Below are 19,036 nucleotides of genomic sequence, written 5' to 3'. Positions count from 1 at the left end.
AACTTTCAAGGATCTGTGTACATGGACACCGAGATCTCTCTACTCATCTACACTACCAAGAATCTTACCATTAGCCCAGTACTTTGCATTCCGGTTACTCCTACCAAAGTGCATCACCTCACACTTGTCCACATTAAACTCCATTTGTCACCTCTCAGCCCAGCTCTGCAGCTTATCTACGTCTTTCTGCAACCTACAGCATCCTTCGTCACTGTCCACAACTCCACCGACCTTAGTGTCATCTGCAAATTTACTAACCCATCCTTCTATGCCCTCATCCAGGTTGTTTATAAAAATGACGAACAGCAGTGGAGCCAACGCCGACCCCTTGCAAAACAAAACGCAAAAGTCCAGGTTTTCCAATAGCCAAATAATCGTTTGGAGTCGTCCAAATGTCTGTATTTGAATCAAAGAACTCAATGAGTTCCTCTGGAGTTTAGCAAATAGTCAGGAAAAGTAAGACTATTAAACGTTTAGTCTAGCTTCCATGTAATGATTTAACTGATTCACAAACTTGCCTCACACATCCTCAACTATACCCACTAAACATCTTTCACCCACCCCAACCCTGATGTGGTACTCACCACATCTCCTTGGGACCAGATACATAAATTCTCTCCATCCTCACTTCCTCAGACAAGGAAGCCAAAACTACACACAATACTCCAGTGGTGGTCTCACGAAGACTGTGTGCAAGTGAAGCAAGATGTCCTTGCTCCCATACTCAAATCCTCTTATTATGAAGGCCAGTGTGCCATTTGCCTTCTTTGCCACCTACTGCACCTGCATGCCTACCTTCAGTGACTGGTGCACAAGGACACCTAGGTCTTGTTCCACACTCACTCATTCTCAATTTATCGCCATTCAACTAATGATCAACCTTCCTGTTTTTACTACCAAGCTGGATAACCTCAACATTTACTCACTTAATATTGCATCTGCACACATTTGCCCACTCTCTCAATTTGCCTAAGTTACAAATGAAGTATCTCTGCATCCTCCTCACAGTTCAACTTCCCACCCAGTTTTCTGTCATTCAGAAATTATATTCAGTTCCCTCATGTGAATCATGAATGTGCATTGCCAACAGCTGCGGTTCAAACAGATCCCTGCACTACCCCACAGGTCACTGGCTGCTACTAGAAAAGTAACCCATTTATTCCTACTCAATTTCCAATTCGCTATCCACATCAGAGATGAACCACTGAAAGTATACTATCCAGGTGCATAACAGCCAGATGTGTGGCAACTGCTCTGCCCAGGAGCATAAAAATTACAAGAGGTGGAATGCACAGTCCAGACCATCACAGAAGCCAATCTTCCAACCATTTACATGGTTTGCTACCATGCAAAGGCTGCCAAAGACCCACCGCACCTCAGTAACAATCTCCAACAACCTCTCCTATCAGGTAGAACATACAGAAGCCTGAACACACGTATGAGCAGGTTGAGGAAGAGCTTCTTCCCAGCCGTTATCAGACTGATGAATGGGCTCTCTATCCTCAAGTAATGTTGATCTTACCTAGCCCATGCCCTGTGCAACGTAAACTGTATGCTATGTTTTTTTAATCTGTACATCTTGTGCTTATGATCTGCCTGTGCTGCTCGTAAACAAAGCTTTTCCCTGTATTTTGGTACATATGACAATAAATAAATCAATTTTTCTAACTTGTGGTGATATTGACACACAATTAGAAAACAACACCAAACTGAGGGTTGCACTGAGATGACATCAAAATTACAATCACTCTTGACCTAACTCATGCCTCCATCATGAACAATAAAAGGGACCTAGCACACAAACAGCCTTCTACCATCACCATGATTTCTAACACTGTCAGTTTTAGACACAACTTGTTACAGAGATAGTAGGAACTGCGGATGCTGGAGAATGAGATACTACGGTGTGAAGCTGGACAAACACAGCAGGCCAAGCAGCAGAGGAGCAGGAAAATTTGACGTTTCAGGTCAGGACCCTTTTTCAGAAAATGGGGGAGGGGAAGGAGATTCCGAAATAAATAGGGAGACACGGGGAGGCAGATAGAAGATGGATGAAGGAGAAGAAGCAGACAGGTCAAGGAGGCAGGGTTAGAGCCAATGAAGGTGAACGTAGGTGTGGAGTTAGGGAGGGGATAGGTCAGTCCAGGGATGATGGACAGGTTTGGGGGGGGGGGGGGGGGTGCGGAAAGAGGTTAGTGGGTAGGAGGTGGGGGTGGGAGGAATGGTTAGGGAGGTGGGGACTAGCTGGGCTGGTTTTGGGATGTGGTCGGGGGAGTGGAGATTTTGAAGCTTGTGAAGTCCACATTAGGCTGCAGGGTTCCCAAGAGAAATACAAGATGCTGTTCCTGCATCTTTTGGGTGGCATCATTGTGGCAATGCAGGAGGCCCAGGATGGACATGTCGTCCGAGGAGTTTTGGTGGCGGGGGTGGGGGGTGGGGGGGGGGGGGGGGGGGAGAAGGAGTTGAAATGGTTCGCAAATGGGAGGTGTAGTTGTTTGTTGTGAACTGAGCATAGGTGTTCTGCAAAGTGGTTCCCAAGCCTCCGTTTGGTTTCCCTGACGTAGAGGCGGCCACAATGGGAACAATGGATACAGTATACCATATATCCCCTTCCCCTCCCCCATTTCTGGAGGGTCCCAACCTGAAACGTCAATCTTTCCTGCTCCTCTGATGCTGCTTGGCCTGCTGTGTTTGTCCTGCTTCACACAGTGTTATTTTAGATACAACTTGCCAAGTTACCCTAAATCTCATGTGTTTTTAATCTTCTTTATCAGTCTCCCATGTGGGACCTTGTCAAAAAGCCTTGCTGAAATCTGTATGAACCACATTGCTGACTTACATAACTGGTCCCTGTCCTTGGAAATTTCAAAATTTGTTAGTCATGACCTGCCTCTGAAAAAGCTATGCTACCTCTGATCAAATTTCACCTCAATGTGGAGATTAGTTTTCTGCTTCTTCTAATAGTTTCCCTACCACTGATCCGAGATGTGTTGGTCTGTAATTTACTGGTTTATCTTTACCGTCATTCCTGACAAGTGGAACCACATGAGCTGTTCTCCCAGTCCTCTGGCACCCCCTGTGCCCAGTGAGAAATTAAGAATTTAGGTAAGATCTTCTGTAATTTTCTCCCTTATCTCCCATAGCAGTGGGGGATGCAACTCATCCAGCTGGAGTATTTGTCCAATTTAAGCCCATCAAAGCCTCTGGTACCTCCTCACTATCAATGACAAGTCTGTTCAAAAACCTCACAGTTACCCTCTCTGAATTATGTATCTACAGCCCCTCAAAAAGTGAAGACATATGAAGTATTCATTTAATACCTGACCAATGTCCTCTTGTTCCCTACACAGATTGCTCCCTTGGTCACTTATGGGCCTACTCTTATCCTGGTTGTCCTCTTCCTTTTAATATTTTTCATGGTCCCAATTTGCTCCCATTGCTTCCTTAAGATCTGCCCTCTTGATTGATTTGCCTCATTTGTACCTGTTAAAAGTCTCTTTTCCTTCTTGTTCAGTCTCTAATATTCCTAGATAGCCAGGGTTCCCTAGGCTTGTTGCTCTTACATTTCACTCTAAAGGGAACATGTCGGGCCTGTACTCTCCTAATTCCTTTTTGAAAGTCTTCCCCACCACCTACTGTTCTGTTGTAGATATACCCGGAAACAGCTGTTCCCACTCTACTTTGCCAAATTCTACCTTATTATAATAAAATCTGCCTTTCTCTAATCAAAAAACCTTCCTTTGCAGACCATTTTTTCCTTTTCCATAACAAAGTTAAAATGTAGTGTTATCATCTACATAAGATCATTCTATAAATATCATTAACTACATTCATAACTTACCGGAGACAAGTTGATAAATAGTAAGAACATATAAATCTCAGTACCAGAAAAAGAGATTGTATTGATGCAATGGTAATTCACTTTTTAATCCAGAAACTGTGGTCCTTCCAGATCCAATTGTGGATAATGCCTGACAATTAAGTTAAGAATGAAGGAGAGTCTACAAATAGTCCCATCATAATGCTGGAGGGTTCCAGCACATCATTGCAATGACAAGACTGAAACGCAGTAAATCAACCTCAGGTAGAATGGCAGAATGGATAATTCATTCTCATGTTCTCCAGCATTACAGTAATGAAACTTGATACACTCAAAATATTACCACAAAAACAATTGAAGGCAGTGGACACACTAATGACCACATGCTCAGACAATATCCCAGCAATAGTACTGGAGACTAGTGTGTGAGAACTAATTGACCATGAGAACTGATGACACTTTCCAACATTTGGCTGATTATCAAAAGTATGCTGATGTGGCAGTAATTGACCAGCTTGAAGTTGTCTGGGATAACAGTGTGGAGCTGGAGGAACATAGTAGGCCAGGCTGCATCAGAGAAGCAGAAAAGCTGACAATTCAGATGGGAAGAAGGGTCCCAACCCAAAATGTTAGCTTCCCTGCTCCTCTGACACTGCCTGGCCTACTATGTTCCTCCAGCTCCACACTGTTATCCCAGACAACTTCAAGCTGGTCAATTACTGCCACGTCAGCATACTTTTGATAATCAGCCAAATGTTGGAAAGTGTCATCAATAGCATTTTTACGTGACACTTATTCAGCAATTACCTGCTCACTGATGGCAGAGTTTTGATTCCATAGGGTCACTATGGAAGCCTGGAGCTTAAGTGTGGCCTAACTAGGAGTAAAAGAGCTAAATTCCAAAGGTAAAATTATGGTGACTGCCGTCAACATCAAGGCAACATCAGACAAAGTTTGGCAAACAGTCCTAGTAAAACCAAATTCAGTGCAAATTGGAGTAAAATTCACCACTGCTGAAGTCATAGCAAGAACAAAATGAAGATGCTCAAGGTTGATAGAGGCCAATTATCTGATTTCTACATCTGTTTTGGAATTCTTCATGGTCGTGTCTTAGGGCCAGCTGCATCATCAATAACCTTCACTCAGACTCAAGCTGAAAAGGTGAAGATTATCACTGATAATAGCACAATGTTCAATTATAATCTGCAACTTCACAGATACTAAAGCAGTTCATGTCTGCATGCTACAGGACTGACACAATATTTAGGCTTGGATCGTTAGGTGCGGAGGTTACCAGGCAATGACGAATCACCAGTGAAAAGGGTTCATCTTTGCCATTGATGTTCAATGGCATCACCATCATTCAATCTGTTAACACCAATATCGCGAGTGTAACTTGACCAGGTACTTTACTGGATCAGTCATATGAACAAAGAGGCCAAAACAGCAAAGACTGAAAATTCTGCAGCAAGTAATTCATTTCCTGTCTCAGCAGGGCTTGTTCACCATCTACAACACAGAAGTCAGGAGTGCAATGGAATACTCTCCACTTGTTCAGATGAACATTGTTTAAAGAAGAAACTTGACAACATCTAGGGCAAGTAGCCCACTTGATCATCATCTCATCCAATTTGAACATTCATTCCCTCTATCACGAGCACACAATGGCAGTGTGAACTGTTTAAATTATGTGTATTGTAGGAATTTCCCATTGCTCCTTCCAAACTGATGAATTCTTATGATCTACATGGAAAAGTGTAACAGTTGAATGGAACCCAACAGCATATTCCCCTCCAGGCCTCACACAAAATGGAGAAAGACTTACAGCACAGGAGGCCACCATTCAGACCACTGTGTCTGTGCTCACTCTTCAAATCAGTATCATTGCATTGTGCCAACCTCCTGCCTTTTCTCCTTATCTTTGCACATTATTTGGATAAATATAATCATCCAATGCTTGCTTGAATGTCTCAAATGAACACACCAACCTGATGTAGAACAATATTGTTGTTCCTTTACTGTTACTGGAAAAAGTTCTGGAATGCCTTTTATAGCCACAGTATGGGTATATCACCAGCAAATGGACTGTAATGATCCAGAAGATCGGTTGCCACCATTTTCCATCTTCTCTAGGGGAATTGGGAAAAGGTATAAGTGTCAAGTCACCTTTACCAATGACAGTCCTTTGGAACATGATGGTGATCCACCTTTGTGAAACACTATAGTTCATCTGCTGCAGGCATACCCATGGTGCTGTAAAGGAGAGTGTTCTGAGATTTAAACCTATTAATAGTAAAAAGAAACACTGACTTAGTTCCAAGTAGGATGGTGTGTGAATAAGAGAAACTTGCAGGTAGTATTTGTGTGCATGGATTGCCCATCTTTCAAAGTTGTAGAGATCACAAGTTTGGAAGGTGCTTTGGAAAAAGGCTTGGCAAGTTGCTGCAGTGCATCTTGTTAATGGTACACACCACTGTCATTGGGTATTGGCAGTGGAAGCAGTGAACGTCTATGGTTGTGATACCAATAAAGTGGGCTGCTTTATCATGGGTTATGTTGAGCATCAAATATTGGTATAACTTCATTCATGCAGTCAAATTAGAGGATTCCATCACGTGTCTGGCTTCTGTTTCATAGCTGATAGACAGGCTGCTGGGGAGCCAGGATGCAAGTTACTTGCCACAGGTATTCCAACCTATATGATCTGTTGTTGCATTTTATATGGCTGACCCAGTTACGTTTCTGGTCAATAGTAACTCCCCAACTGGGAGGGAATCAGCCATGTTTTAACATGAACATATAAAATAGGAGCTGATGTGGACCCTTTGGCCCCTCAAGCCTGCCACTCAATAAGACTATTTCTGATTGGTTTGTCTCAAATTCCACATTCCAGTCTACCCTGAATTTTCTTTGGTTCCCTTGCCTAAGAAAATCTACCTATCTACAGGTAGTTGTCTTATAATGCAATAGTTGCATTCTTAAGGGACCTCATGCCAAAGAAAAACACATTATAGGGAAATCAGTTTATACCTGTACAGCAGAAAGTTCATGTTAATGCAAACATTGTCCACTATTCATCAACTGCATTATAGCTAATTCATGTTAATCAAACGTGTTATAGCAGAACTAACTGTATTTACTTCTGCCTTGAAAATATTGCGTCCCTGCTTCCACAGCTTTCCATGAGTACCAAAGTCTCACACCCTCAAGAAAAATGTTCCTTATTTCAGTTTTTTAAAAAAAAAAATGGTGACCCCTAATTTTAAAAACAGTGCCTTGTGGTTCTGAACTCACCTACACAAGGAAACATCCTTTCCACAAGCACTTTTACAGGCCCTTTTCAGAGTCTCATTCATTTCGATCAAGTCACCCAATCTTCAGCAGATGCTCGGGCTGTTAAATCTACCTTTAAGACAAGCAACTCATTCCAGGCATCTACCGAGCAAACTTCCTCTGAACCACCCCCAACTTATTTGCATCTCAATCTCACGAGAGACGGTTAGATTCTCTTGTTTGATGTGGCCATTACCTGACATTTGCGTAGCACTGTCATTTGTAACCAATCAACCCAAGCCTGAATGGGGTCTTAACTCTTGTCACATATAGACACCAATTCCTTCAAAATCTGAAGTACTTAAAGAGAAATAAAGACTGTGCAATGATCAGCCAACATCCCTCATTCTGAGTAAAAACCGAAAGAACTGTGGGTGCTATAAATCAGGATCAAAAACAGAAGCTGCTGGAAAAGCTCAGTAGCTCTGGCAGCATCTGTGAAGAAAAAAGATCAGAGTTAACGTTTTGGGTCTGGCGACCCTCCTCAAAACCCTCATTCTGATGTAACAGAAGTACGAAATGGATACAGCACAGGAAGAAGTAATTTAATAATGTTGCATTTGTATTATCCATCATTGGATAATAGATCATTGATGAAGCAGTTTAAGGACGTAGGACACTAGAGGAACTCTTGTAGCTATTAGAACTGAAAAGTATTGGTCTTGAACAACCTCTACCAACTTCTGTGCTAAGTATGATATTAACCACACAATTAGAAAATGTTACAGCACCAAAGATGGCCATTTGGCCCACTGTAACAGTTTGTGGCTCTCTGGAGGAGTAATCTGCCTATTATTATTGATGCCCTACTTTCCACCGAGTCTTGCATGTTCTCTCTTTTCAGGTAATAATCCAATTCCCCTCAGCTGTTTCAACTGAACCTGCCTCCACCAATCTCAGGCAATGCATTTCAAATCCGAAACCACTTTCTGTGGGAATGTATTTGTCCTCATTGCTTCTTTTTCTAATTACCACAAATATATTGTTTGTTGATCTTTCCGTTAATGAGAATACCTTTGCCCCCAACCAGCCTATGTTCAGTCCAAGTCCCATAGAGATATTCCCCCAAAGTTCCACTGACCTAAATTTTGCCCGGCCTCCTAAATGCCAGATTCAGGTCAATGCTATCTTGATATCAAGGGCAGACACACTCATCTCAGCACAAAATTTGCCCATGTTCAGACCAGCACGCTAATGGAGGACAGAAGCACATTCACCTTGTAGAACCTAAACTATGCAAGAGTGAAGAGGTACTGTGTGAATGCACGGTCAGTGACTTTTTTCTAAGAGTTTGCTGATGTCCATGATGGGACTGACTCGGCTGGAGTGGGGCGTGGGATCATTTTGGATTCTCCTTTAATTTGCAGACAGGATACACCTGGTCATATGCAGGGAAAATGCCAGTGAAAGAACTATACTGAACAGCTTAGCCAGTGTGTAGCTTATTTGAGTTAACAAGTCTTTGCTACTATAGCCAGCATACTGTCAAGCCCCATAACCTTTGCAGTATCTAGTACATACAGTCAGAATTACAGCATGAAAACAGACCCTTTTGTCCAACTTGTCCATGCTAACCAGATATCTTAAATTAATCTAGTCCCATTTGCCAGCATTTGGACCATATCGCTTTAAAACCCTCCTATTCATGTACCCATCCAAGTGCCTTTTAAATGTTGTAGTTTGACCAGTTTCCATCACCTCTTCTAGCAACTCATTCTATACATGCACCACTCTGTGAAAAAGTTGTCCCTCAGATCTCTTAAATCTTTTCCCGTTCACTTTAAACCCATGCCTTCTAGTTTTGGGCTGCCCTTACCTGGGGAAAAGACCTTGTTTATTCACCATCTATTAACAGTAATTTGCTATTGTGTCAACAGAAGCGATTTGACCAAAGACTAGCGTCTGTAATGTTAATTACAGAAATGGCAAGAATGGATGAAGTCGACTGTAAATGCTTCCGCTTTTGCACTAATCTGCTGGTGTTGTGCATCATTGAGGAAGGGACTATTTATGGACTCTGTCTCCCTCATTAGTTGTTTAATTGCTCCATGCTATTCATGACAATGTAGCAGAAATGCAGATGTTTCATCTGATCCATGGTCTGTACGATGCATAGCCGTCTACTACATGCTCTTTGCTGACTCACCTGCATATATTCTTACATCGTACAGAATATCAAGTAAAAAGAATACGACTGCTTTAAACAAAGGCAGCCAATCATTGTGTGTTAGGTCTAATTAAATTCCGCATTTAAAAGTAGTCAATTGTAACACCGTAAGAAACAGATGCCTACCTGAGTGCCTGCGATGATGACCTTGTGTGCATTGTGTTTTCTTCCAATCTGAAATGGGTAATGCAAAAATCAATTCAACAGGTGAACAAATGGCAACTCAACTAATACACAATTTGCTGACATGTAGAAATGCCTGATCTATACAATTTACAAAACAGGACACTGAACACACTGCCTTAAAATGCAATAAGACAAATACTTAACTGTAGGAGTGTCTTATGTACATGGGCAATTTAAAAGAATCAAATTTCTTGTTTAAGAACATAGAGTGAAACCAGCTTTGGTCACTGAAACAAATATGGAGAAGTTCAGCACGTTTCTCAACAGCAGCTGTGGGGAAAGGAACAGCATTAATGTTTCTAGTCCCATATGAGTCTTTTAGAAGCCATTTAAACATTACGTCTGTTTCTTTCAACAATTCTAATTTCCAGACCTTTCGGGAAAGATTTTGTTTTCACACTAAAATGGAATACTAGCTCAATAAATTGCAAAGTTACAGAGCTACACGTGAGAAAACCTGGGATGGAGGATTATAGTACTGGAACAGGGAGGCACATGTAGGTAGTAGTAGAAAATCTAAATCAAGTGAAACAAAGAATTTGGAGCAGACCACAGCAGAAAAAAAGGTTACTCAAGTCTGAATAGGAGGTAGTACAGAAGCTGCAGGATATGGTTTATGTATCATATAAACATGTAATAAAAAGGAAAAAAAAAAAGTGTCTGTCTATCTGGCCTCTCAAGCCTGTTCCACTGTTCAATAAGTGAACGGCTGATTGGCATGTGGAATTCTAAGTACAAGCCAATCTACTCCTGATAGCCCTAGATTCTCCTGCCATGCAAGAATTTATCCAACTGTCTTAAAAATATTCAATGATTCTACTCCCTAGTATCTTCTGAGACAGAATACCAAAGCTGCACAGAAAATGTAATTTTGTACTAATAGACATAAAAATTCTATTGATCTGTAAAAGACCAATAACATTTCAGTTGAACCTGGAACTGTGAGATCAATGGACCATACAGATTCAAAACTTGGTAGACTGACAGGGAAAAAAAGCCGCCTGAATAGTTTGCAAGATTGTATAAACGATGGGCAAGACTGAAAATTTGTTTGAGAAGTTTAGTACTATATTCTGTGAGTTGTAGTTTAATTTGTACCTAAGTTTTTGCATCAGAATGGCAGTGGCACTCAGGGCTGCTGAATCAGAGTCATAAACATCACAGGAAGTCATTCAACCTCAAGTTCATTTGCAGACCAATCCATCAGTCCCATTCTCCCACTCAAACAAATAGCTGTATAGAATTATTTCCTTTGTGTCCACCCAGCTTCCTTCTGAAATAATGTAGTGGGCAGCAAATTCTACACATTTATCAGTTGCTACTTAAGAAGTTCTCTCTTATTCTCTCTGCATTTCTTGTCCAAGGCGTTAAATGTGAACACAGTAGCGCTTGTACCAGCTGTGACGTTTCTTTCCTTTTCCAACTGATCTAAACCTGTCAGATTCTTAAATAACCCCTAACAAATCTCTACTCAATTTCCTTTGCACCAACGTGAACAAGCCCCAGTTCTCCATATTAACCTTGCAGCTAAAATCCTTCAACTTCAGAACCATTCTGCTAAATGTCCTGTGCCCTTTCTCAACTACCCTCATAATCATAGAATCCCTATACTACAGAAACAGGCCCTTTGGCCCAACAAATCCATGCTGACTCTCAGAGCAGTCCACCCAGACCCATCCCCCTGTACCTCACCTAATCTACACCACCCTGAACACTATGGGCAATTTAGCACGGCAAATCTACCTAGCCTGCACATCTTTCGACTGTGGGAGAAAACCCATGCAGACACGAGAAGAATGTGCAAACTCCACATGCCTGAGGGTTGAATTAAACCTGGGTCCCTGGCACTGCGAAGCAGCTGTGCTAACCACTGAGCCACCCCAAAATCTAGGGAATTGAGCATCCGTTAAGCATTTTTAATAAAGTATGGTGACCAGAACTAGATGAAAAATTTGAATTGCAGCCTGAACAGAGTCTTAAGGGGTCAGCATGACTTTGCTGGTTTTGTACTCAATACATCTACTTATGAAGTCCCAGATTCCATCTATGTTCTAACTACTCTGAATAGATTGATATGAGAGTTGTATAATTTTCAGAAACCTCCTAGCAGTCTCCATTTTCTTTGCATCTATTGCCTCCATTATCTCTGCAAATAATGCAATTTTGCAAGATTCCTCTTCCTTAGTAAGCACTATTACAAAGTACTCCTCAAAACGTTTTACCCTTGCCCAGGGTATCTCCACATGTATCATTCTTTATCCACAACAGTGGGTTCCATGCCATCTTTTAGTAGCTACTTACTATTTATATGCTAGGTTCTATGTTTACCATCAATCTTGTCTGACATTCTCTCATTTTATTTTCCTTTTCACTTCTATTCTCAACTTATTATGTATGACCTGATTCTTGCTTGAAAATTCGTCCGACATGCATCGCACACTATTTTTGATTCATTATATCCACCTTCTTCATCATCCAAGCTGCCCTGGCTTTGTTGTCCTCCCTCTTGCCCTAGTTAGAAATATTCAATCTGCATCTAAGTGTATCCTTCTGAATATTGCACCTTGCTCTGTTCCAGGTTTTCTTATCAGACTTTGCTTTTATTTTAAAAGGCAGAACAATATGGATGTTGGAAGTGTAAAAAGTGAAAACAGAAAACAACAAATATTTCCAATGGTTTCTGTTTTTAGTTTGGTTCTATTTTAACATTCTCATTCCTTTGAAATTAGACCTCTCCTAACTTAGCTTTTAAGCATGCTCAGTCCTTCTATTACCTCCAACTTTGATTATTCCTTGCACTTCACAATTCTAGCCTAAACCTTATGATACAAGATTACACAACTGACTCCAACACACACACCTGGTCCACTTTAAACTAAGTATCAGATGCAGCAATGTTCATAAACTCTGCATCTTCCTTGTACTGTATTCTAAAGCTAAGCCAATAACTATTCTGGTAACAACATTCAAGTTCTTATGCATATTCACTTTCCCAGCAGACTTCCCCCTTCATCTCCATCTCAATATTTGAAATTCACGGAATATCCCAATAGTGTGATCATACCCTCTTTCTGAACTCTAAAATGAATTGTCTTTGCCCCATCAAGAATATTCACTTTGCTCAACACAATGTCTTCACTAATCAGTTTACTACTCCAACTCCCATTTTTGTTTCCCTAGTTTTTTGGAACCTTTTATATCTTTGAATATTAAAAATAGTCCTGACAATAAGTTACGTTTCCATTACTGGTACTACATCACCTTCCAACATGGTTACTTATCCTTGTAGCCCAACCTGGTCCACCACACTGTTTTACATGCATTCATTGTAAATTTGCCTTTGTATTCCTCACAGGATTCCTCAGTTCACTTGTAACAAACATGATACTGTCCCCTATCTAGCCATGGGAGCATGGGGTGTCAGGTCAGGGTCTGAGATGACCAAGTGGTCTACACTGAGGGTAGTTGGGGGTGAGAGAGAGGCAACTGGGGTCAGTTTAATAGTTACTATTAGAGTTGGATTAGGCATTTAATAGTCTAACTTTTCTTGAGTAACTTGGAACCATCCAAGCCCTTGCTTTTTATGAAGTATTTTGGAGGGCTTTAAGCATACAGGAACAGCCTAGAAGTTAAAAACATGTGAAGACTCTGCTTCCACTGCATTTTGAGGAAGTGTGTTTCAAAGACCCACAGGTCTCTGAAGAACAAATAATTTTTCTGTCTTAAAATGGGTGAACTTTTATTTTTAAAACAGTGATCCCAAGCTCTAGAAGTAAGATCCTTTACATATACACCCTGTAAAAGCCCCCAGAGGATTTTAACAGGTTTCAAAGAAATCAAGTCTTACTGTTCTAAACTGCAGCAGATACAAACATAACCTGTCCAACCTTTCTTCATAAAGCAACATGTTCTTTCAAGGTATTAGTTTATATAAAATACCCTAAGTTCACAGAATCCCTACAGTTTTGGAAACAGGCTATTCAGCCTAATAAGTCCACACTAACCCTCTGAAGAGCATCCCACCCAGACCAGATTCCCTATTCTTGCATTTCCCATATCTAACCCACTTAACCTGGACACTACGGGCAAATTATCATAGCCAATCCATCTACCCAGCACGTCTTTGGACTGTGGGAGGAAACCAAAGCACTTGGAAGAAACCCACACAGACATGGGAGAATGTGCAAACTCCACACAGTCACTTAAGGCTGAAATCAAACCTGGGTCCCCGGCACTGTGAGGCAGCAGTGCTAACCACTGAGCCACAACCTCTCTGAACTGTTCCATTACATTTACATTAAGGAGACAAATTCTGCAGAGTACTTTGGATGTGGCTTCATCAATGCCCTGTATAATAGAAAGATGTTCTACTTTTGTAGTTAAGTGCCACTGCAGTAAGCCATAACATGCTATTAGCTTTCCTAATTATTTGCAATACCTGGATACTAAACTTTTATGATTCATGCATTAGAACACTAATCCTTCTGTAGGGAATCTTATGTAAACTCTGCAATCTCTCACCATTTAGATTCTTCCTGCCATTACAGACTATTTCACATTTTTCCCACATTATACTTATTTGTCAGATCTTTACTCACTTAATCTATACATATTTCTTAGTAGCCTCTTTGTGTCCTCTTTGCAATTTGCTTTCCTACTTTAGTTTACATTGTCAGCAAATTTGGCAATTGTGCCTCTGTCCCTTCCTCTAGGTCATTCATGTTTATACTATAAAAAAAACCTAAGTCCCAATACTGATCCCTCTCACATACTAGTGTGTTGTATCTTGCCAACCGGAAAGAGGGCCCATTTATGCCTACTCTCCTCCTTTCCCATCAGTTGATCAATCTTCTGCCCATGTCAATCTGTTAGCCCCTACATCAGGAATTTTTCTTTCCTCAATAATCTTTCTTGTGACATATCAAATGCCTTATGAAAACACAGTAAATCCAACTGTTCCCCTTTATTGACATGTTACTTCAAAAGAACACAGATTATTTAAACATTTACCTTTCACAAAACCATTCTGACTCTGCCCAATTCACTTGAAGTTTTCTAAATGCCAGTATAACGTCTTTAATAATAACTTCAAGCTGCTTCCCTTTGTTAAGTTAACTGACCAGTAGTTTCCTGCTTTGTGTCTCCCTCTTTCCATTCCAGTGTAACCTTCTCTGAATCTAGAGAATTTTAGAAGATTGAAACCAATGCATCAATCTTACTGGGCACTTCTTTTAAGACCCTGGGCTGAATTTCATTAGGATCTAGGGATCTGGGAGTCTAAAGCTTGAACAATTTTCTCAGTACCACATCTTTGGTGATTGCAACTCCCTCTATTTCCTGATTTGAAGCTTTTTCTGGGAAGATACTGATGTTCTGTATAATGAAGACCAATGTAAATTACCAATTCCTCTGTCATCTCTAGTTTCCAATGCTCATGCCCCAAATTTACTTTCTATAATGATCATTGTTCAATTTGTTAATTAATTTCTTTTAAAAACAATAGAAACAGCTGATATGAGATAATGGGAACTGCAGATGCTGGAGAATCCAAGATAACCAAACGTGAAGCTGGATGAACACAGTAGGCCAAGCAGCATCTCAGGAGCACAAAAGCTGACATTTCGGGCCTTGACCTCTCTGATGAAGGGTCTGGGCCCGAAACGACAGCAATAGAAACAGCTTTTGTATTTCTGGCTAGCTTTCTCTTGTATTCTGTCTTTTTTCTGTCCTAATTAATTTTTTTAGTCAGTCAGACTTTGCATTTTATTATATCCAAATTTTTGACCTGTAACCAACTTTTGCACAATTACATGCTCTCTTTTTAAAATTGACACCACTTTACCTTTTTCTGGTTAACGACAGATCCTTTGAATCTCTCACTGGAATGTATTAGTCAGTTTTCTGAAATACTGCTAAATATTCACCACCATCTCTATTCGCTTATCCCAAATCTAAATTTGACAATTTACTTCAGTTAAGTCTGCTTTCATGCACTCACATTGTTCTAGCTCTTACATTTTGCCCCAGTTGAGCTCCTTAAATTTGTAAGGAATAGCTACGTTCTGCCCAGCTGAAGTTTTCAGGGCTTCCACAATCCAGGGGCTCCCTTCAAGGTCTGCACCACCATGTGCATCATCCCATTCTGGCCACTGGAACCTAGCCTCCATCACCAGCTCCACTGAGGTGGCCGCTATTCGCCTTTATTACATCTTCACCGTTCCCAGCTGGGACTGGATGGTATTTCCAGCAGTGACCAGTGCTCCCAGCGATGCATTGCGATTAGAGTGTTTTGGTTGATCATACTGGTCACTTCTTGGAGGCAAAACTTCCTCCCAAGATAATATGACGATTCTGCCTCTAGCCAACTAAACGCTCTGAAGAACGACATGGCAGTTGAAAGTATTGGAAGAGCAATGAAGTAGTTCTCAGGACAATGGAAGAGGAGAATAGATCATTAGTAATTACCTTCAAAAGTAGGTAACAAAAAGGTCAGATTAGCTATGCTTCAAGGCATGAGAATTTGATGAAGACGTTGAATGAAGGTAATTAGAGGGGTGCAGACCGAGAGAAAAAGAGATTGATAACGTTGGAAGATTTGAAATTGAAAATGGGAGGGTCCAAGTAACAGAGGAGGAAAATGGACGTCTGCGACAAAGCGAACAATCAGAAGTTCTACCCTTCAGCACGTCACTATTAATACTGTCATACAGAAAGAATACTAAATTATTCTACAGAACCTGATTTTTGAACAATCCCAACTCAACTTGTGGAATTCTGTCAGAAATCTCATTACCATTACATTATACACTATTTGTTATATGGTTGCTATCTAGATCAGGAATTAATGCAAGAAAATAGCAGCATAATCATCAAGCTTTTCAGCCAGTTTTACCTGTTCAATATTAAAAATGGCAAAGATCAGGACTCTGGTTATAGTGTCAATTTGTTTTCACACTTGTTATGGCTATAGTTTCCTCAGTAACAGTATCCTACAATACAAGGACCATCACAAGCAACCACTTGTTTTACATGGAGGTACATATGCTCTGCTTCATAAAGTGCTACAATTACAAAACTCTATATAACACAGCAGGCCATGAAAATAAATATTCATATCTTATTATTAGGTACAAAGAACCATACATAACCTCAAACTATAATTTTATTATCTGGCTGGGTTTAACATAGTACATAGAAGTATCTTTTGCAGTAGCTAAAGCAGCCAGTTAGGTACATTTGCAACAAAGGTAGCCATCAAAACTGTAAAATTACTATACCACTGTTTCATCATGCAAACAGAAATAGCTAAAGGAGAAAGCTAAAAGGATGGCACAGTGGCTAACAATGATGCCTTACAGTGTGAGGGACCTGAGTTCGATTCCACCCTGGTGACTGTCTGCGTGGTTTCCATTGGTGCTCTGGTTTTCTCCTACAATCCAAAGATACGGCTGGTGGACTGGCCATGCTAAATTGCCCACGGCATTCAGATATTACAGGCTAGGTGGTTTAGCCATGAAAAAAATGGATAGGGGGTGGGAGGGTTCTGGGTGGGATGCTCTTCAGAGGGTTAGTGTGGACTTGATGGGCCGAATGGCCTGCTTCCACACCATAAGAATTCTACAATTCTAGAAAAAAATAGACTACATTCACAATAAAAACAACAGCAACAGCCACCACCACCACGGGATAAATGCACAATAAAAGACAAAATTAGGCTAAAAACCTATCTTAAATGAACATTTATGGACTACATGGGAAATTTACAACAAAACAGAAGTTACTGGATACTCCGGTACTGAGGAAGGGTTAACCAATTTTTCGTCACAGATGCTACCAGACCTGCTGAGCTTTTCCAGCAACTTCCGTGTTTTGTTCCTGATCTACAGCATCCACAGTTTTTCTGGTTTTTATGGGAAATTTACATATACCTTCGAAGACACAGTAAAGGCTTTTATTTTTGTGAAACCAGCACCAGAAGTATCAATGACTTAATCTTTAGAAACATTAATGAATGAATCAAATAAAATACATCTCCACTGGAGTTCAAGAAACAGAGAATAGTGAAAGTTATTAAGCATGCAATGGAAGAGATTGGTAAATGCGACACACAGTGACCGCATTGATTAGTCTTTTAAAAGAAATGGAAGTGGCACACTTACAGTGCTACCTGCCTGGATCCTGAAGGTTACTAGTTTCCTAACCCATCTAGACAGATTAGCAGGATGGGAGAAGGGTAGGCACAAACCATCCACCAGATAACAATGCTACACAGTGTAGATACCAGCATAGCTAGGAGCCATCTAGAAGGGGAGAAAAGATGAACAAAAAATGCAAATGCGAGTGCAGTAAGATTTAAGCTAAAATGACATTGGCAAAGTAACTGCTATAAAGCTGCAATTTTGAAACAAAAGTGCAAGCCAGGTGCCCTGCAAGATGCAGTTACTCATTTCTGTAAGACAGCATACAGATTATTTGATCATTTAGAAAGCATTATTTAGCCTTTGATAACTTCAACCTAATGGAAAAATTAGGAGCTTGTAACCTTCTCTATCCAGCCCACAGAGTAATCAGAATTGAACTTTGATAGTCAAAAGGGCCTTTTCACAATATTAACTTAATTTTTCAAGAATCACGTACTGTTTGTGGCATTGGTGGTTCTCCCAATTTGCTATGTCCATAATGACAGTCTGGGTTATTCGCTTAAGTTTGAGAAATCAATCTCAAGAGCTAAGATGAGCTTGAAAGGTAGCATCAGTAAGCCCGAAATCTATTTATTGACCCATCAGATCTATGCCAGTGTTGCATGCTGCACATAAGCCCCTAGTCACCTTCATTCATCTAAACCTATCGGCTTGTCCTTCCATTACTATCCGAGATTAGCACCTTTCTCTTTAATGGAGCTTTACTACTTCTTAACTCCTCCATTTTGCAAAAAAATTCCAGTGTCTAACCACTTCAGGTAAAGCAGGATGCTCCTGTCATCTTGTGACTGTCTTATATTAATCATCCTTTATTTTGAATTTCACACAATGTGAAGTATTTTCTCTGCAACTACACTAGTGACCCTACTGGCCACCACCAAAAAAAAAAATCACTTCCAACCTGTTCATCAACCTTTCCCAGTAGTTATAACCCCTCAGGTCTTATATATTTGAGTAAATACCTTTTCCACCATCTCCAGGCTTTATAGATGTTTTCCATGTGCTAGGATGGAATCCAGTGCTCTCTAAACTCTACCCCAGTAGCAATATCATGGATTCTCATTGACTTCATGGATATTTGAACCGGTCACTTTCCAATAGCACAAGCTGTGGCCCTAGCACTATCAGAAATTAACACTTCCACTTACAAATATTCTTCATAGATCCTGTTTTACATGCCAACAAAATAAATGATTTACATCTGGAATTCTTATTCCACTTGGAGCCAGTGGTTGGAGGTTTAAGGCTCAGTGAGTAGACAGAAAATATCAAGAGGAATTATAGATATCAAACTGCTTTTATCCACTCAGGATGCCGACAGCCTTATGA

At 40.5% G+C, this 19,036-nt stretch overlaps 1 protein-coding gene across 6 annotated transcripts in view; it reads right to left on the bottom strand.

Annotated features, from left to right (window-relative positions):
- Positions 1 to 19,036, bottom strand: part of LOC125451001 (dual specificity protein phosphatase CDC14C-like) — a 109,737-nt gene that overhangs the window by 10,851 nt on the left and 79,850 nt on the right. For 5 of the 6 annotated variants that reach the window (XM_048527599.2, XM_048527597.2, XM_048527600.2 and 2 more), the window contains exon 13: positions 9,447 to 9,494. In XM_048527599.2, the coding sequence (XP_048383556.2) occupies positions 9,447 to 9,494 (48 nt within the window). Of the gene's footprint in view, positions 1 to 9,446; positions 9,495 to 17,665; positions 17,807 to 19,036 lie in introns of all 6 variants that reach the window. The other variant, XR_007247193.2, reaches the window with a different exon arrangement.

This window comes from Stegostoma tigrinum, chromosome 3 (genome assembly GCF_030684315.1).
Source record: "Stegostoma tigrinum isolate sSteTig4 chromosome 3, sSteTig4.hap1, whole genome shotgun sequence".
NCBI lineage: Eukaryota > Metazoa > Chordata > Chondrichthyes > Orectolobiformes > Stegostomatidae > Stegostoma > Stegostoma tigrinum.
Note: the sequence above shows the minus strand (reverse complement) of the source record. Positions and strands in the feature narration are given on the sequence as shown.